Below are 17,269 nucleotides of genomic sequence, written 5' to 3' on the forward strand. Positions count from 1 at the left end.
GGCTAGAACATGCAGTCCTTTTCTGTTTGATAAAAGTAAGCAAACTTGAACAGCAGTCAGTTTGAAAAGCCAGTGTGCATAGAGGGAGATGTGAATGTGAAAATTTAATGTGGAAACATAAATAATGACAAACATTGTGCCTTTTGTTTTAGCCAAAAATTAAATAATTAAAAATGCTGGGTTTAGTGATGCAAATTGCCTTTAGTTGCAATGGCATGCACACTTCAGTAAGTGAATCAATGTAAAAACTGCTTTTAATGATATCTTTCTCCCCCTGCTCCTCAAGGGAATTTTCTGTTCTCATTCAAAAAAAACATCATCTGTCTTACAGATTGATTAAAATTAACTTTTTTGGAATCTAAAAATAGCAAAGCAAATAATACTGTCTGGAATTAAATCAAGCAACCTTGATCAAACAATTAAGTCATCCTCTATTAAATCAATATTTGCTGATGCTAATACTGGAGCTAGTTCCAGTAGCTGGAATTAGAGCCACTGATTTAGTGTCTTTATTATTAGTAATTAGGCTGCAGTCTTTTCCCGGTACTACTTCTCAAAGCTACTGCTTGGCTGACTTGTAGAAACTGGCCTAGATGATACCTACGCTACATGCTCTACACACTGCTAAACCTTCTTCATAAGGCTGAAGGCCCTCTCTGATGGTGTGACTCCACAGGGGTTGAAATGAATTTGGGTGTGTGTTGCCACACCCCAACTTAGATCAACTGTTGTGGAGCCACAGCTTAAGGCTATTTTAGCAAAACAATTCCTGATTATGTAAACCCTAACAAAAGCAGGGAGAGTTCCTGCTGTTGCTGTATCAGTATATTCTCTTTGGAATTTTTCTCAAGAGATTACTGCAGTGGTGCTTTTGTGGCAGCTTCACTTGTTACCCCAGTACCATTCTGTCCTTTCTCAGCAGCCCTCCTCCTAGGGCACTTAACTGTGACAGATTAGGAATTAATTTGCTCTGATGTGCTAATGTGACCACGAAGCTCTCTACTAGACCTTTATTTATTCTCTTTTCATTTGTGTAATATATTCTTTACTTTTGGATCTGATAATGTTCTTTTGGCTGTTAAGTTCTCCTTAAACAATCTTATATAGGCTGATCTGATGCTTATTCTTGTTTGGGGAAGGATTTTGTTTGGCACGCTCTCACATTTGCAATAGGATCTCGGTGTTTGTTTTGGTCCTGAATTAGCTGATCAGAAATTACTTTGTCATTCTCCAGATCCTGAAGGATGTTTTAGCTCAGATCTAGCTTTATGTCATCCAACATATACCTAATGAACATATGTAACAAACTGGGAGATGTAACAGCAAAATTGCAATAACAACAAATAATAAAGTTTGATAATGGACTTGCAATGTAAAAATTACTGTAGGCCATCAGACTAGACTACCTTAATATTCCCTTCTGACCTTTAAAATTTTTTACATTACTCTTGAATCTATACTTGCTAGCAAAAAGCATCCTGCTCCCAAGTATGGGTCCATTATTAGGATTAAAAGATGGATTCATTTGAAAGATAGGCCATAAAGCAAATTGCTGTAATGTAAATTATGGAATTGTTACTTTTGTCTATAAACCCCAAACCAGCATCAAGGTAAATGGAGAAGTACTCTAAGGAACACAAAACTGTGATGCTACTGTGTAATTTGGGAATTTTACTTTTCATTATTTTGTATGAAAACTGGTATGGGAAATAACACATTTAATGGCATGAAATGTAGTGATCGGGGAAAAAAAATGTTCTGGGATCACAGTTTGTGAACCTGAAAGTGGTAGTTCTTTTCATTTAGATGTGATAACTTTTTTTGAAGTTAACTATTAAGAAGGATGTCTACCATTATTCATCTAATAATGCAGGTGCAGGGGTGTTGTTTAGTAGTGAATAGGAAAGAGGAAAGGCCACATGACTATAACAGCCAATATAGGTCACTTGCAAAACAGTCAGAACCCAGATGACGTTGAGAAAGTCTGGCAAATGCTGATCTAAAAGCTGATGATAACAATGTTGTCTTTGCAGACATCTTAATATTGTTTTGGCTACCTATGATGTGAGGACTTCTGTGAGATAGGTAGCTTTCTTCTCTTTACTACTGTATTTATTAGCAGTCATCCAGATTTACAAGGCAGCTTATCTGTTTCTGTTATGTATTTGAAGTGAAGTACCAATATATAGCTTTTTTAGGACATTCTATATGGATAAGGCCACACAGAATCTTTAAAAGTATTTTTAATTTAAATTATTCTTAAAAGAATCATTATACATTATAGCTAAATTCAGCATTTCCTAGATGCTGTTTTTTGCAGTGTTTAAGAGCCTTTTTTATAAAACTGTGTATTATGTTATAGGGATGCAGCTTTCGGGTTCTTTTTATTATCAATGGTGTAACTTTTTGCTGGAATAGAACAAGATTAACACAATCACTTGGTTTAATTGCAGATTGGCAAAAGAAAAAGTTATGTATGAAAAAGAAGCAAAGCAGCAAGAAGAAAAGATTGAAAAAATGAAAGCTGAAGCATGTGATGATTATGGAATTAAGAAGCAGGTAAACTATCTTAAAACTTGTTTTATAAAATCCTTCTTTGCTTTCATTTAATCATAGTCATACTTAAATAAAAGAATCTCCTGTACCTTTTTCCAGGCTCCTGTTATATAAATACTAGACTAAAATCCTGGCAATTATAAAAGTTATAATAAGCATTTGTAGAAAATTCCTTCACTCCAGAACTGTTAAATTATCAGGAGACTGCATATGGATTACTTAGCACTTGGTGTCAGGATGGCTATCGCTCGCTAACAGTGCGTATGAGGCCATCATGAACTCTCTTTCTCAGAAATACCAAGAACCTGAAAATACATGATCTGGATGCATTTAGGTGAACTAAGTGCTTGCGGGTAAGTGCAAACGTTACAGTGAAGTGAGAATGCTTGACAGTTAATATGAAGATGAAACATTTCAACTCTTGAGTATATTGGTATCCCTTCGGTAAAACCACAGACCTCAGAGAGAGCAATGGGTATGCAGCTGCTCCTAGCAGCTGGTAGAGTTTGTAGTGAAGTCACTGACTAGCAAGGTGCATGCTGTAGTTTCATCTGCTCAAGAGTATGGTTTAGTGTCACTATTACAATATGATTAAATTTTTCTTCGAAGGTTCCCCAGAAAGGACAGTGGTTGCAGACAGTTGGTACATGTCCTTTTGGAAGGAGAAGGAGTGTCAAGTTTCCTTCTCACTGAGAGAAGGCTTGGGTTTGGGAGATCTGTGTTTATTCTTTACAGAAGTGTGGCATGTCTGTGTTTAACTGTGGCCTTTATATTTTTTAAACTAAATATGTTATCTTTTAACTGTGTTTTTTTCCCAAGCATTTCCCAGATGTTTTCTCTTAAATCTTCACAGAAACTGAAACTGTAAATTAAAATTATTTTCATTTGTTTCAATAGTCTGGTAGCCTCATGTTATAAAACCTAACCTGCTGTTCTCCCATCTTCATTTTTAACAATGGAAGAATAAGTTAAACAAAACTTAAATATAAAAATTAACGAAAACAGGATAGGAGAAAGCCTTTTTAGAACAAGCTAAAATGACGTTTTTAGTAAGTTCAGATTTCAGTTCATGTGTATATGTCCTGCCTTGCTTTCATTATGCCATGGGAAAGAAATACAAATAAAGAATTTGTATACAAATAAAGAATTGTATTTATAGAGCTGAGCTGTCGTCTGCTTCACCACAGACTGAGACTCTGTGGTGAGTAAGATCCTGCAAAATAGTAGTCTTTCTGAAAAGATCTGCTGGTGCTAACAAGAACTAATGAATGCAATTCCCATTTTTAGTGTCCCCCATTCATCAGATTATTTGACTGCACTGTGGTATTTCCGCAGTGACCTGCAAGATATCATCAAAGTCAAAAACAGCGGAGGCTGTGAACTTCTTCTGTGAAATGAAATGTTACACACTACTAGAAGCTTTTCTCAGAGACCAATGACAAAAACCTTCATAGAGAACAGTCTCAATTCATTCAGAAATTGCCTGATCTGCTTTGAAAGCAATCAGTTCCTCCAATGACATCTTCACTTCTTGTTCTTGTAGTGCACTTTGCATTCTGGAAGCTGTTAATATTTTAGGTTATGAAGAATTTGGAGGCTCAGAAAGAATGCGCACACTTTTCATAGGATCAAATCTGTTACTCTAAAGAAAATTATGTAATGCCAGGAGAGTTTGCTCAGAACTATATTTTGGATAGAGTTAATACTTTGAGATGTTCTTCAGGAAAAATATCTGTAGTTACACATTTTAAGAATTGCTTTTTAGTTAATAATTCCTAATCTGAATAATTGTATTTATTTAAAAATATGGTTGTAGTCTTTATTTCAGTAATGAAAAGTAACAGTTGGGGGATGAGAATTAATTCAGTCAGTTGAGACTAGGAGAGTAATTTTAACTATTTGAGGTATCTGCTAAATCAGATACTTATATACAAATCAATTCAGAGTTGAGGGAGGGATGCTTAAAAGTATTACTTACCTCTTAATGTACTACTATTCTCATTTTGCTTTCTAGTTACAACTCTGCATTAGAACATACAGCTTAACAGTACAGCAGTGAGTACAGAAAATTTTACTTTAAAATTAATAATGCCATTCCTACAGCATATGTAGACATTAGGGTGTGTCTGGTCTATAAGGAGGGATCAGTCCCTTTGTAGAACAAGAGTTAGACTCAATATTTTTCTCCTAACTCCTTATACAGTGAGGCAGCTTCTTATTCCTGTAAACTCAAGTGATCTCTGGCTGAGGCAGTGACCAACTAGGATAGTTGGCAGTTGTTAGATACCAGCCTTCACCTGCACTGTCCAGAAAGACTTATTTAATGACGAGCAGATTCAATATCAGAGAAACAAAAAAGACAGTTTTCTCGCACTGCTGGTATACGCTGACCAAGATTATAACTTGAAGACCCCGTTGCAGGGCACAGGAAGACTTTGTTACAGTAACTGGGATAGTTCCCTTCCTCCCATCTGAATATGTAGAGTCCCAAGTGTGTTTTCTGTTATTGTCATGGTAACCCAGGATAGTTTGCTTCCCCCCTCATCTGCCCCCACCTTCACATGGGCACCAGCATGGCGGTGGATCTTGGCATTCGTACAACAGCACCTGCAGTACCTCAGCGAGTTCACTAATGAGCAAAACAGGCAATTGCATATGTATGATATGTTAATCAGCACAAGTTTTGTTATCCACCCCTGCAGTGCTGTCCTTCGAGCTTCGCCCCTGAGCAGGGCCCATTTTGATTAGCATCGGTGTCCTGGGGCTCCCACTGTAGTAACGCTACCCTTTCAAAAAAACCAGAGCTTTCACTTGCTGAGTGTTGTGCCTTATTCCTGAGGGATCCACACCTGCTCACCACCTGTAACACCTGTATATTACCATTGTCCTGGGTGCATGTTGTATTTGTGCTGCTTGCTGTGTCTCAACTCATGTACTTCAGCTGAATCCAAGCTGCGTGACAACTACTTGTGGTAGGTTGTATATCATAGGGAAGGAATTTCTAGCATAATGGGGCAAGGAAGTCCTTCCTTTTCCACTTGCAGCTTAATTAAAAAAAAAAACCCATCACTCTGCTGTCATCTGTTTTTTGTCTACAAAAGGCAGATGAGAAGTTTGGAATTCAGGGGAAAGCTTGTAACAATTCATTTGAGCCAAATGGGCAGAAAAAACATAATAAATGAAGAGCAGTATTTGGAAAAAAAAAAAGGCTATGAAAGAAAAATTTTCCTATGTTTTTATATCTCAATCACACTGTCTTCAACCATGAGACTTGTAGGGAAAAGGGTTATTAAGTACTTTAATAAAACACTAGATTGAAAACAATCTTATTAAAAACTGAACTATTGTATATAAAATTCACCAGGTTTGTAGAAGTTGGGAAAAAATATTAAAACACTTTTGATGTATTCCACCAGGTGCAAGTTCTGCATGTAGTTTCTGTAGAGGGTTATGAAGAGCCCTGACTGGTAGCACCAAGTAGTGCTAAATCCACCTCCATGTGGATTTTTTCGTAGTGAAGCCTTAGTTTCTACACAGTTGTAATGGTTCTCAATATATGAAGACTTGCCACAGAGCTTCGTAATACTTTATCTGTAATAGAAACTTTTCACACTGTAATCGCTCATGAGTGCAGACTAATGATAGGAACCAGTAGTTTTCTGTATTTCTGCGGTTGTTGATGTGACTTATACATAAACAAACATCCTTTCCCATCTAATGCTTTTATCTTGAGGCTTGTGAGTGTGGGAAATGCCTGAGGTATCTATTCCTTGTTTCCTCTCAATGGGATTGTAGATATACTGTGGAGTTTTTGTTATCAGTAAAAATGCTGACAGTTAAATGATGAATTTTCATTTTTTAAAAAATAGCTATCCTACAGTTCCAAATTACTCCTCGTGTAATGTCATTTCCAGATGAATTAAAAATCCAATGGACTTAGAGAATTTAATATCCACATGCCAAAGAGTACATAAGAATGCATAAAGTACATCTTGCTAATACACAGGTTTTTTACAAATATTAGTGAAAACAGCAATGTTTCTCTTGCTTTGTTGAGTGAAAGGTAGAGTATCTCCTGAAGCAGCTAAAAAGAAATATATTTGGAAACAATGTATATTGTTTTGGAAAATTATTGCAGAAGATGAGCATTTGCTGCTAATCTTGTTACTGGAGGAGTTCTCACTGAAAGGAACATTGTAATGTTCTGTAACTTTTTCATTTTTACATGTCTAGCCTCAAAGAAATACTCCAGTTAGCTCAGTTGGCTTTTTACATTTTTAGCTCTTTCCACCCCCCACCTGATTGGTTCAAACAAAGTTTTTCTTCTCACCAATCAAGTACAGTAAGACTAGATGAAACATACAGTGTCACCTCAGTCTGATTATTTTCATAAGGTTTTTAGTTTTTTTTTTTTTCCTAAGAATAGATGATCTTTGATTAATAATCTGAACTCTAGCTCTAGTTCCTTAGGTAAAGAGGCAGTGGAAATGCTAATGAAGAGTCTAATGCTTCCCCCTTATGTATTTGGACAGTATCCTTAACAAGCACAGTTTGTTTCCTTAAAAGCTAGCAACTTGGAATTCTCTGTACATACAACTGGTATTAAAAATGCTTTCAAACTTTGGGTTTGTTGCCTACTGTGCTTTCTGAAAGAGACTAAATGACGAAAAATCATTACTGGGATCTTCCATTTTCCCTTCTGTTTTCTTTTTTATCTAAGCAGGTGTAAATACCTTTTGGATTCCAGACTTTATGCTGAAGATTAAAGGCACTTTGCAGTATTTGGAATAAGTTAGTACGGCAACATTCCTGTGGTAGAAAAGACCCGCCACCAAGATGGGGCATGATTCATTTCTTATTCGGTTGGGCTCACTTTTCCTGTGCTCTAGAGGGAGGAAAAAAATCTGGTCTTGACTTTTCTGCCTTCTGTCTATTTAGGGAACTTCCCCTGTCTGTTCTGCTTCCAACTTTAGCACAAGTATTTCCCCAGGTGTTTCATCTCTGCAAAACAGATGAGGGATTCCTCCCAAGCCTGCAAGCTTGTTCTAAAACATCTCCTAACCAGCCTGTTAACTTTTAGTAAAGCGTGCATTACATTAAGCATGGATTCAGGATCTGTATCTTGTCTTAACAACCAACCAAAAAAACCCCAAACAGAAGAAAAACCCAGCCCTCTCAACCTCTCCCCCACAAAAAGGGGGGGGCAGAGACAAAATTTGGCTATTTGTTCTAACAAGGTTGAGCCATTCTTGTTGGGAAAGCAAGTCTGTCTTTTGTCAGTGTTTTCTTTATGCTGCTCCCAAAGAAACCTCTCCATTCAGATTTTTACTACCTCTTACCTCTTGACAGGGTGAGGTTTACACTTGCATCAACATGGATCTGTTCAGGTAGAATTTTGAGTTGCTGGAAGGAAATGTGCTGCCTGTTGATTAAATGACAACCTTCTGTAGTGGATAATTCCATTATCAATCCTCTAAGTTAATTTTAGAGGAGCAATATCTGTAATTTATGATACAGCATATTTAATTAAAAACTTTTTCGGTGGAGGACATGGAGTTTTGCTTCTGTCCTCTGAAAAGATATCCAATTTTTAGCTTTAAGTCATGTGGTGTATTCCTTCCACCCCCCACTGCTGACAATGAAGAAAACCTTACAGTTGTACCTTAGTGGAAAACAGCCAGTGACAAACTGTCTTCCAAAAAGACCAAAGGAACCTTTCTGCCTTTTATGTCCTAAAGAGATCTGTTTTAGAAGAAACAGGATTGGCCCTCACCTGAGAGAAGCTGCAGAGAAAGCTCATCTGAAATACTGAGGCATTAGATCGAGAGGGTTTTCTTCTCCTCCAGCTTTCCTGCTACAAATGGTAGGTGGTTGATACATGGCCATTTCAGTTCTTGAAATGCTTGAGCACTATAGAAACAAAACAATGTTCTCCAGTTCTTTACTGCAAGCTTTTCTTCGTGGTCCTTCAGAAGTGTTTTGATCAATGTATTTGACAACTCACCTACAATGGACTGCAGCGTGCTCTTGTATCCTGTATTTGTGGATAGCTCAAGCTTCTTTTGGGCCTGCTGTGTGAAAATAAAACAAGTCACTTCAACGGAAGTAGAACTAATAAAACTTGGTTTTCTACAGTTTTTGTGTGCGTTTGGGTTTTCTTCCCTCTGTATTCACCTTAATGCTCTATCTCCTCTGAGTTCCTGCCTTCCCTATGCCCAGCTTTCTCCTACATTACCTATGCTGTCCTACTCCCAATGTCCCTGCACCACCATCCTGGCCCAGCACATTGTGCCTTTATATTCCCTGATAACCAGTGAGGTAAGAATACCATGCTGTGGATTTAACTTAACAAATATGTTGACTAGCCAACCAGTAGCCTTAGCATGACTGTTTACTTTGTACTACAGTCTTTTCCTCAGTAGGATTATTAATTTTGGAACTGTTGGTGTTCGTGATACTTAGAGACGTCCTTTTTTCTTTTGGGTCTCTGTCCTTCCATCAGCTATGGCTGTAATTAGTCAATGGATTCCAAGTGTTTTACAAAGTTTCTTATGAAAAGTAGTTCAAACAAGTAGCACTTTCCTTAGCAAACTGAATTATTTGCATGTTTTTTTTCTTTTCCTGCCTACCATCTTTGAGTAGATCCATGCTGTTACGATTATCTGTGCACCAAAGGACAAGTGATTATGAGGCAGTATTTAAAAGCATGAATATATATTCATGTGTGTGTGTATAATTCATACATATGACTCATTCACATTTCTCCTTTTTAGCCTATCTTTTGTGTTTATAACACCACTCCTGTCATATAAAAAAATATTATCACTATATCCTCTGACCCAGTAGTTTATTAGGCTGTTCTTCTAAGATCAAAGAAAGACAGAGTGCCCTATGGAAGTTTTCTTCTTCTTGTTTTCAAATTCATTGTGGATCTGTGTATCTCTAAATCTCTTGGCTAGATTCCCCCAGGTCAGCTGGGGGAAAAAAAAAACCTGCCTCCATCTCTTTGAAGCTGATGAAACTGTTCCCATTATACAATACATGTCAGGATGAGCAGAATTGCTTCCTGTTGCAGAGTACTCAGTATTGACGCTCATAAGCAGTAATATTTATTTGTATTCTTAAATTATCAAAAATTTGTTTGTTAAGTGCTTGGGTGATCCAAAAAGTAGAGAACCTGCCTCATGAGCAGCTCTGATCTGCCTAAAGTTGAAATAGTAGCTTTGAACTTTCACTGTGGGACCTACTAAGAATCAGAGTTGCTTATGTTTAAAGCCTTGGGCATTACTTCTTCAGCTGTTTCTCAGAGTCGTGTTTGGCCTTTGTGCTCATTTTGAATGTGTAAACTAATTGTCTGATTTTAGTTATGGTGCCCTTCAACTTAAGCAACTGGTGGGCAGACCTGTGTCTTTGCATCTATTCTGCTTTGTCTGTCACTGCAATGTGGAGTTTATGGAAAACAGATTGAAGGCTATTGATAGTGCTTTATGCACACCAGGTCTTTGACATCTGACCCAATTTAGAAAAATCCACATTGCATTTAGTAAATATGCTATATACACCCCAACAGTTAGAGAGCTCCATCACATCTGAGGAACCTGCTTTCTTTTGAGAGATGCCAGACATCTGTGCCCTTAGTAGAAATACCTTCAATTCTGAAAGACAGCTGGCAAATGTGGCTGGTTGAACAGGTTTGTTCAACTGGCTTTTTCAGTACACTTAAAGGAAAGTGGATGTCGTCCTCCGTGTAGCCACAATAGCTCTTTTGGTCCTATGTGCTCTTACTGACAACAAATTCAATTTGCTTCTCCCTGTACGTATTTTTGTGCTTTTACTGCTTTTGTCTTAACACTGTATTTAGATGCACTTCAGTTACTCCATTTTTTTAATACTTTTGTTTGGCATTGTAATTCACAGAAACCTTACAGATACTTAGGTTCTTTGCAAAGTTAGGTCAGTTTCATGTAATAACTTCCTCTGTGACCTGCTTATAATTTAAACTCCTTAGAGTTCAGTCAGAAAGTTTGACAGAACTTGGAGAGCAAACACTTTAAAAATTCCACTCCTAAAGCTTATCTAATTATTTGAGCTTTTGACTTTGCTTTATTATTTACATTTTTAGCAGTAAATGGTCTATCTGGGATTATAAGCATTACTTGAAAAAATGTGGCTTATGCAGAAGTTATTGAAGTTTGCATAGGTGGTTTGGTAATCAACTTAATATTGGTTCCACAAAATTCCTGTTCCAATCTCCAACTGTTTGCACCTACTGAATATAGTTCCAGGATTTATCATTCTTCTGTTTTTTATTTATTATTGCATAACTGCAGGGAAATACAAATAAAACTCAGGTACCCCTTTGGATCTCAGTCAAACTCTGTTTTGAAGAGGGTGATTTGGGGTACTTTTGTTCTTTTCTTACAGCAGCCAGGACTACAGCTTACAGATTCTAGATTTATATGCCTTCCCAGATCGCTTATTGAGCAGCGTTTATCAAATAAGTTACTACTTTTCATATCATCTACCAGCTTTACAATGCAGAACTATGTAGCAATACTGGCCCAAGGAAGTCATTATTGGATATTCTCACTCCTGTAGGTATTCTTTATAGAACAAATTTCTACTAGATAAAGCAGAAGGCATCATCTCATGCAGTTTATGGCACACCTCATTCTATGGAAGTTACAAACCTTTATTTATTCATTCACTGCTGAAAGGGTAATATGCAGAGTTCCTAGTCTTATTTTCAATACAGTCCAGCACTGAATGCTTAAAAGAAAAGTGATAATACCGATGAGAAGGAGAACTTGGGGATGCTTAATTTTTTTTTTAAACATTTGTCACCCATCTTTGCTTCATTAAAGTAGACAGGCTTTGCCCTAGATTCTCTGAAAGAAAATTAGAAACAAAAGTTTTTAAGCCCTTTCTCTCAAAAATGACTAGAACTAAGAACTTAAATGTACAACACTTAAAAACATGATGATAACGTCTTACTACATAAGGCCTTCCTGTATGGGTAAATACATTCTTAGCTATAGGTTATCTTACCTTTTACAGTGACCCTTGGGACAGCAGCATTACTACTGAAAGGAGAATACAACACAGGAATGACAGAATGAAGCAAGCCATTTACAGGGAATGCCTTCTGTTGCAGGTTATCCTGAATGCAGAAGAGGTTTCATATTTAAATACCTAACGGATTTTCATTTCTAAATAGATTTAACATTACTGAACAACTCTGCACACCTTTTCTTCTCAGTGGTTGGATTTCAGATCCAGAAATGTTCCATGAAATAAATGTTCCCTTGTTTAAATCTGAAGTTGTTTTCTGTAGGAGGAGGCAGGACATTCAGATTCCGTGGGGTGCCAGTTTAGTAATTTTGTTCAAAGTGCATGGTGAGAATAATCTTTTTCCTAAAATGAAGCACAAGGATAAGTAATAACTTTTTATGCATGATAAGCATCAAAAATATGAGCCTGCTGGTCTTTGCTTTTCATTTTTCTTTACCTTTGTATTTCAGTCAGAGCCTCCTGCAGTGTGCACACAATGTGATCAATAACTCAATAACTTTTTTCATGCAGTAATTATCTCTATGTGGTATTATCTGAACACTGTTTTTCTTTATTACCCAAAAGATGCAGGAGATATTTATATAACCAGCTGATCCCATTTTGGATGAAGCTGCTTCACGACAGCAGGAGAAAGTTTGTTTTAAATAGCCTTTTTAACAAATGCTGTATGGAAAGCTTACCAGGCAGTACTTTTTTCTAAGGGAAAACATTACTCTAAATGCTCTTCTGCACTTAATACTTTATGTTTAATTAAGCACAAAGTAAATAGAAGTGTCCTGCAAATTAACAGAGTTTTAAGCAACTATGCTAAGTAAGTATTGTTTAATAAAAAAGCCTATTCAGAAAATAGGTACAACTGTTCTGAAGTTCCTAGATGATGACCAGACTACTGATTTTTCAGAGTAAAGACTTGTCTTAAAAAATAATGTTCCTACCTGGAATACATTCTCATTTCATTGGCTTCTAATTTTCACAGATCGAGATCTTACAGGAGTCACGAATGATGATTCCAGACTGCCAGCGCAGATTAGAAGTTGCACATGCAGATCTTACTCAACTACTAGTAAGTATAGCACTGCAACTCCCTGATCAAGAAATGCTGCTGCTCTTTGATGAACTTGGATAAACATGCTTGTCTGCAGTACAGTTGCAGCATATTAGAACTGGATTGAAGAATTACTTTTTATAGGTCCCAAGACTGGCATCCTACAACATACCAATATTTCATTTTAGATAACTTCCTTTGCAGACTCGGTCTTCAGTCAATGAAAACCGGGTGTGTTAGAATATTAGAAGCTGTCTTTAAGGGAATGTACACTTAACATACACTTAAATACTGGACTGCTAGAATGGACTCTGAATTCCTGTGCTAGTTACACAATGAGAAAAAAATAGTTCACCCACATTAGGTAGTTTTCTAGATAGTGTAGATGTATGTAATATGCTTGTAGTGAACTGAAATAGTCAAAATACTTTACTTACTACTTTTATTATGCTATGGACAAGAAACAAGACAGCTCAGTCCTTGCCAAGTACTGCTTGTATGATTTATTAGTGAGGTGAGCACTAGTGCTACATTTTTAAGAATAAATAGTAATATTTATTAGGAATAAATTTTAGGAATAAGTAGTATCTTGTATTATAGTATCTTTATTAGGAATACATTTTAGGAATAAATAGTATCTTGTATAAATAAATTCAGTGAAACTGTACTAAGTTGGGAGATCATCATGCTTATTTCAAAAGCTGCATTCTCATCAAGAGTTCAGCTACATATGTAAATGCTACTGTGAGGCTAAAAATATATACCCTAAATTAAGTGCCAGACACATTTGATGGCTCAAATGCAAACCCCTTCTCAAAGGAAAACTCAAGGTGTCTTATCCCCAGGTAGTATGCCTCTACTGGTTTCCAAAATAAATGCTCGGGACCTGGCAGGATTTAGGGTCCTTGTGTCATTCAGCTAGTTACTTGACAGTTAGCTGGTCTAGATTTCAGTGTCATGCAGAAGTGGTGCTATGGATTCATACAGCGTGCTGTACAAACTCAAAACAAGAAATGGGGGGAGTTACTATTCTTGTTAAGAATTTGGAAGTCTTTAAGGGTTGCTTCCTGTGGTTAGCTCACCTTCAATGCTTTTATTAAAATCAACTGTATAGTAGTATGTTTTTTGAATTGTCAATATACTTAAGCTTTATCCTAACGTTACTCTTGTTTTGAGGTCTGTTGTTATTGGTTCCATTTATGCTGTTCTTGGTTTTAAATACTAAACAGAATAAAGGTATACATAGATCAAATCTACTTACACATGACAGCCATTATCCTAACCTTAAGTAGGACCTGTGCTTTGAGTAGTGTAGCACTAGTGTTTTCAGTACTAATATAGCCCTTGTTTCATAGAATCATAGAACAGTTTGGGTTGGAAGGGACCTTTACAGGTCATCTAGTCCAACCCCCCTGCAATGAGCAGGAACATCTTCAACTGGATCAGGTTGCTCAGAGCCCCATCCACCCTGGCCTTGAATGTTTCCAGGGATGGGGCATCTACCACCTCTCTGGGCAACCTGTTCCAGTGTTTCACCACCCTCATCATAAAAAATTTCTTCCTTATATCTGGTCTAAATCTACTCTCTTTTAGTTTAAAACTATTACCCCTTGTCCTATCGCTACAGGTCCTACTAAAAAGTCTGTCCGCATCTTTCTTGTAAGCCCCCTTTAAGTATTGATAGGCCACAATAAGGTCTCCCCAGAGCCTTCTCTTCTCCAGGCTGAACAACCCCAACTCTCTCAGCCTGTCCTCATAGGAGAGGTGTTCCATCCCTCTGATCATTTTTGTGGCCCTCCTCTGGACCTGCTCCTGGTCCATGTCCTTCCTGTGCTGAGTACTCCAGAGCTGGACGCAGTACTCCAGGTGGGGTCTCGCCAGAGCAAAGTAGAGGGCCAGAGTCACCTCCCTGGACCTGCTGGCCACGCTTCTTTTGATGCAGCCCAGGACATGGCTGCCTTTCTGGGCTGTGAGTGCACATTGCCAGCTCATGTCCAGCTTTTCACCCACCAGTACCCCCAAGACCTTCTCTGCAGTGCCGCTCTCAATCCCTTCATCCCCCAGCCTGTATTGATACTGGGGGTTGCCCTGACCCAAGTGCAGGACCTTGCACTTGGCCTTGTGGAACCTCATGAGGTTCACATGGGCCAAGTTCTTGAACTTGTCCAGGTCCCTCTGGATGGCATCCCGTCCCTCAGGCGTGTCAACTGCACCACTCAGCTTGGTGTTATCTACAAATTTGCTGAGGGTGCACTTGATCCCACTGTCTATGTTATTGATGAAGATATTAAACAGTACTGGTCCCAATACAGACCCCTGAGGGACACCACTCATCACTGATCTCCATCTGGACATTGAGCCATTGACCACTACTCTCTGGATGCGACCATCCAAGCAATTCCTTATCCACCGAATAGTCCATCCATGAAATCCATCTCTCTCCAATTTAGAGAGAAGGATGTTGTGGGGGACCGTGTCAAAGGCCTTACAGAAGTCCAGATAGATGACATCAGTAGCTCTTCCCCTGTCCACTGATGTAGTCACTCTGTCATAGAAGGCCATAGGTTGGTCAGGCAAGACTTGCCCTTGGTGAAGCCATGCTGGCTGTCTTTAATCACCTCCCTGTCCTCCATGTGCCTTAGCACAGCTTCTAGGAGGACTTGTTCCATGGTCTTCCCAGGCACAGAGGTGAGGCTGAGAGGTCAGTAGCTCCCAGGGTCCTCCTTTTTAAAAATGGGTGCAATGTTTCCCTTTTTCCGGTCAGTGGGGACTTCACCTGACTGCCAGGACTCTTCAAATATTATGGAGAGTGGCTTGGCAACTACATGCATCTCATCAGGTCCAATAGACTTACCTGTGTTCAGGTTCCTCAGGTGGTCTCAAACCTGATCTTTTCTTACAGTGGGAGGGACTTTGCTCCCCCAGTCCCTGTCTTGCAGTCCATCCACTTGAGAGGTGTGGGAAGCAAGGTTGCTGGTGAAGACAGACAAAAAAGTTGTTGAGTACCTCATCCTTCTCCTCATCTGTTGTTACCAGTTTTTTTCCATAGTTACCTTCTTAAATTTAATCCTATGTCAATTATTTTCAAAGTACTCAAAAATTTCGTTTTTGATTCCAGGAAAATGAAAAAGAATTGGAAGAAGCAGAAGAGTATAAAGAAGCACGTTCCATACTGGAGTCAGTGAAGCTGGAAGCCTAGAAGTTTTTCAGTACTCTTTATATGCATTAGCACTGGGTGCATTCCACATTTCCATGTGACTATGGCTCTGTTACTATTGTTGATTTGCTAAGGTTCCCTTTATGCAATCTGGCCTTTCTCTAACTGCAAGATGCATCAAATAAAGGATGTTCTGAAACATCTGTGTGTTCCATATTCAGGCAAAATAGAAACATTTCCAGTTCACCTCAATTACAAAAAGGAAAAATAAAGCCTGTTTAATGTAAGCATTAATAGTGTAATAGCTAATATATAGAACTTAATCTGAACAATTCAGGCTAAGAAACAAAGTTTAGCTATGTAAGGAACATGAGGGACCAATAAATACTTTAGAATGAATAGCCACATAGAATGGTTTGGGTTGAAAGGGACCTTAAAGATTCGTCTAGTTCCAATCCCCTGCCATGGGCCTTAGAAGCACATTATATTTTAAATAATTTCAAGCCATTATAGCGTAACAATCTGTACTAAAAAGTAGATGGACTGAATGACCCTTCAAAGTCACCCATCTTTTTTCTATGATGCAATTTATCTGTAATTTTATCAAGTATGTACTCCTTGTTTATCTTTGAGCCCAAGATACCATTAATAGCTGATTCCAAATCTTTCTCAGATTACCTGGGGTTGATTTGTAAAGCCCAATTCACACAATTACTGTTGATCAAAATTCTGTTACTTTTTCAAGAAACAGAATTTAGCAGCTGACTAGTATGTTGTGAGTAGGATCTGCTGGGAAGAGTTATGGACTGAATGCTTTTCGTGAAAGCACCTTGGCCTAAGTGAGTTTTTTTTTTTAACAAATCTCAAACCCCAGAAGATGAAAGAGAACAAATGGGTAAGGGAACAATGCTTAATCTGCTTGAAGACCATTAAAACATTACGTACAAAAGCTGTGGTTCTTTCAGAATACCTTCTCTAAACAGCAAACAGTAAGCTCTGCTGATAAACAAGAAAGCATTTTACATTAGTTTTTCTAATTTGAAAGTGTTCTGGCATGTTCCTTAAAGGCAACACAAAGCACAGTGTACCTTTTGTGTGGTGCTATACTGAATACTCTTAATAAAATTTTTTGTTAATTTGCCTGAGTTTGGGTAAACTGCAGTTTCAGTACCTCTATTTGTGTACCTTAAGCACATTGAGAGTAATAAGTCTACTTCTCCATCACTCTTAAGCACTGCTCTGACAGATTATCAACACCACAAGATTTCTGATTGACTGCAGAATAATCTACTTTTGAAGTGACTCCAGACCACTACTAGACAGTGCTAAGAGGTGAAACCTTTTGTGACACTACTACGTTTAATAAGAGTACACACACACCTTACCAGCATTGTGTCCTAGGCGCGTAACTGCCAAACAGACGCTGCCTTGTTAACAGC

General features: G+C 38.0%; 1 protein-coding gene across 2 annotated transcripts in view; it reads left to right on the forward strand.

Moving 5' to 3' along the window:
• TBCA (tubulin folding cofactor A) overlaps positions 1 to 16,975 on the forward strand; it is a 32,825-nt gene extending 15,850 nt beyond the window's left edge. Inside the window, exons 2-4 of one of the 2 annotated variants that reach the window (XM_075526434.1) lie at positions 2,454 to 2,559; positions 12,605 to 12,691; positions 15,792 to 16,975. In XM_075526434.1, coding sequence (XP_075382549.1) covers positions 2,454 to 2,559; positions 12,605 to 12,691; positions 15,792 to 15,872 — 274 coding nt within the window. In that variant the 3' untranslated portion in view covers positions 15,873 to 16,975. The remainder of the gene's footprint in view (positions 1 to 2,453; positions 2,560 to 12,604; positions 12,692 to 15,791) is intronic. The other variant, XM_075526436.1, reaches the window with a different exon arrangement.
• The last annotated feature ends 294 nt before the right edge of the window (positions 16,976 to 17,269 follow it).

Source organism: Mycteria americana, chromosome Z (assembly GCF_035582795.1).
Source record: "Mycteria americana isolate JAX WOST 10 ecotype Jacksonville Zoo and Gardens chromosome Z, USCA_MyAme_1.0, whole genome shotgun sequence".
In the NCBI taxonomy this organism is placed as follows: Eukaryota; Metazoa; Chordata; class Aves; order Ciconiiformes; family Ciconiidae; genus Mycteria; species Mycteria americana.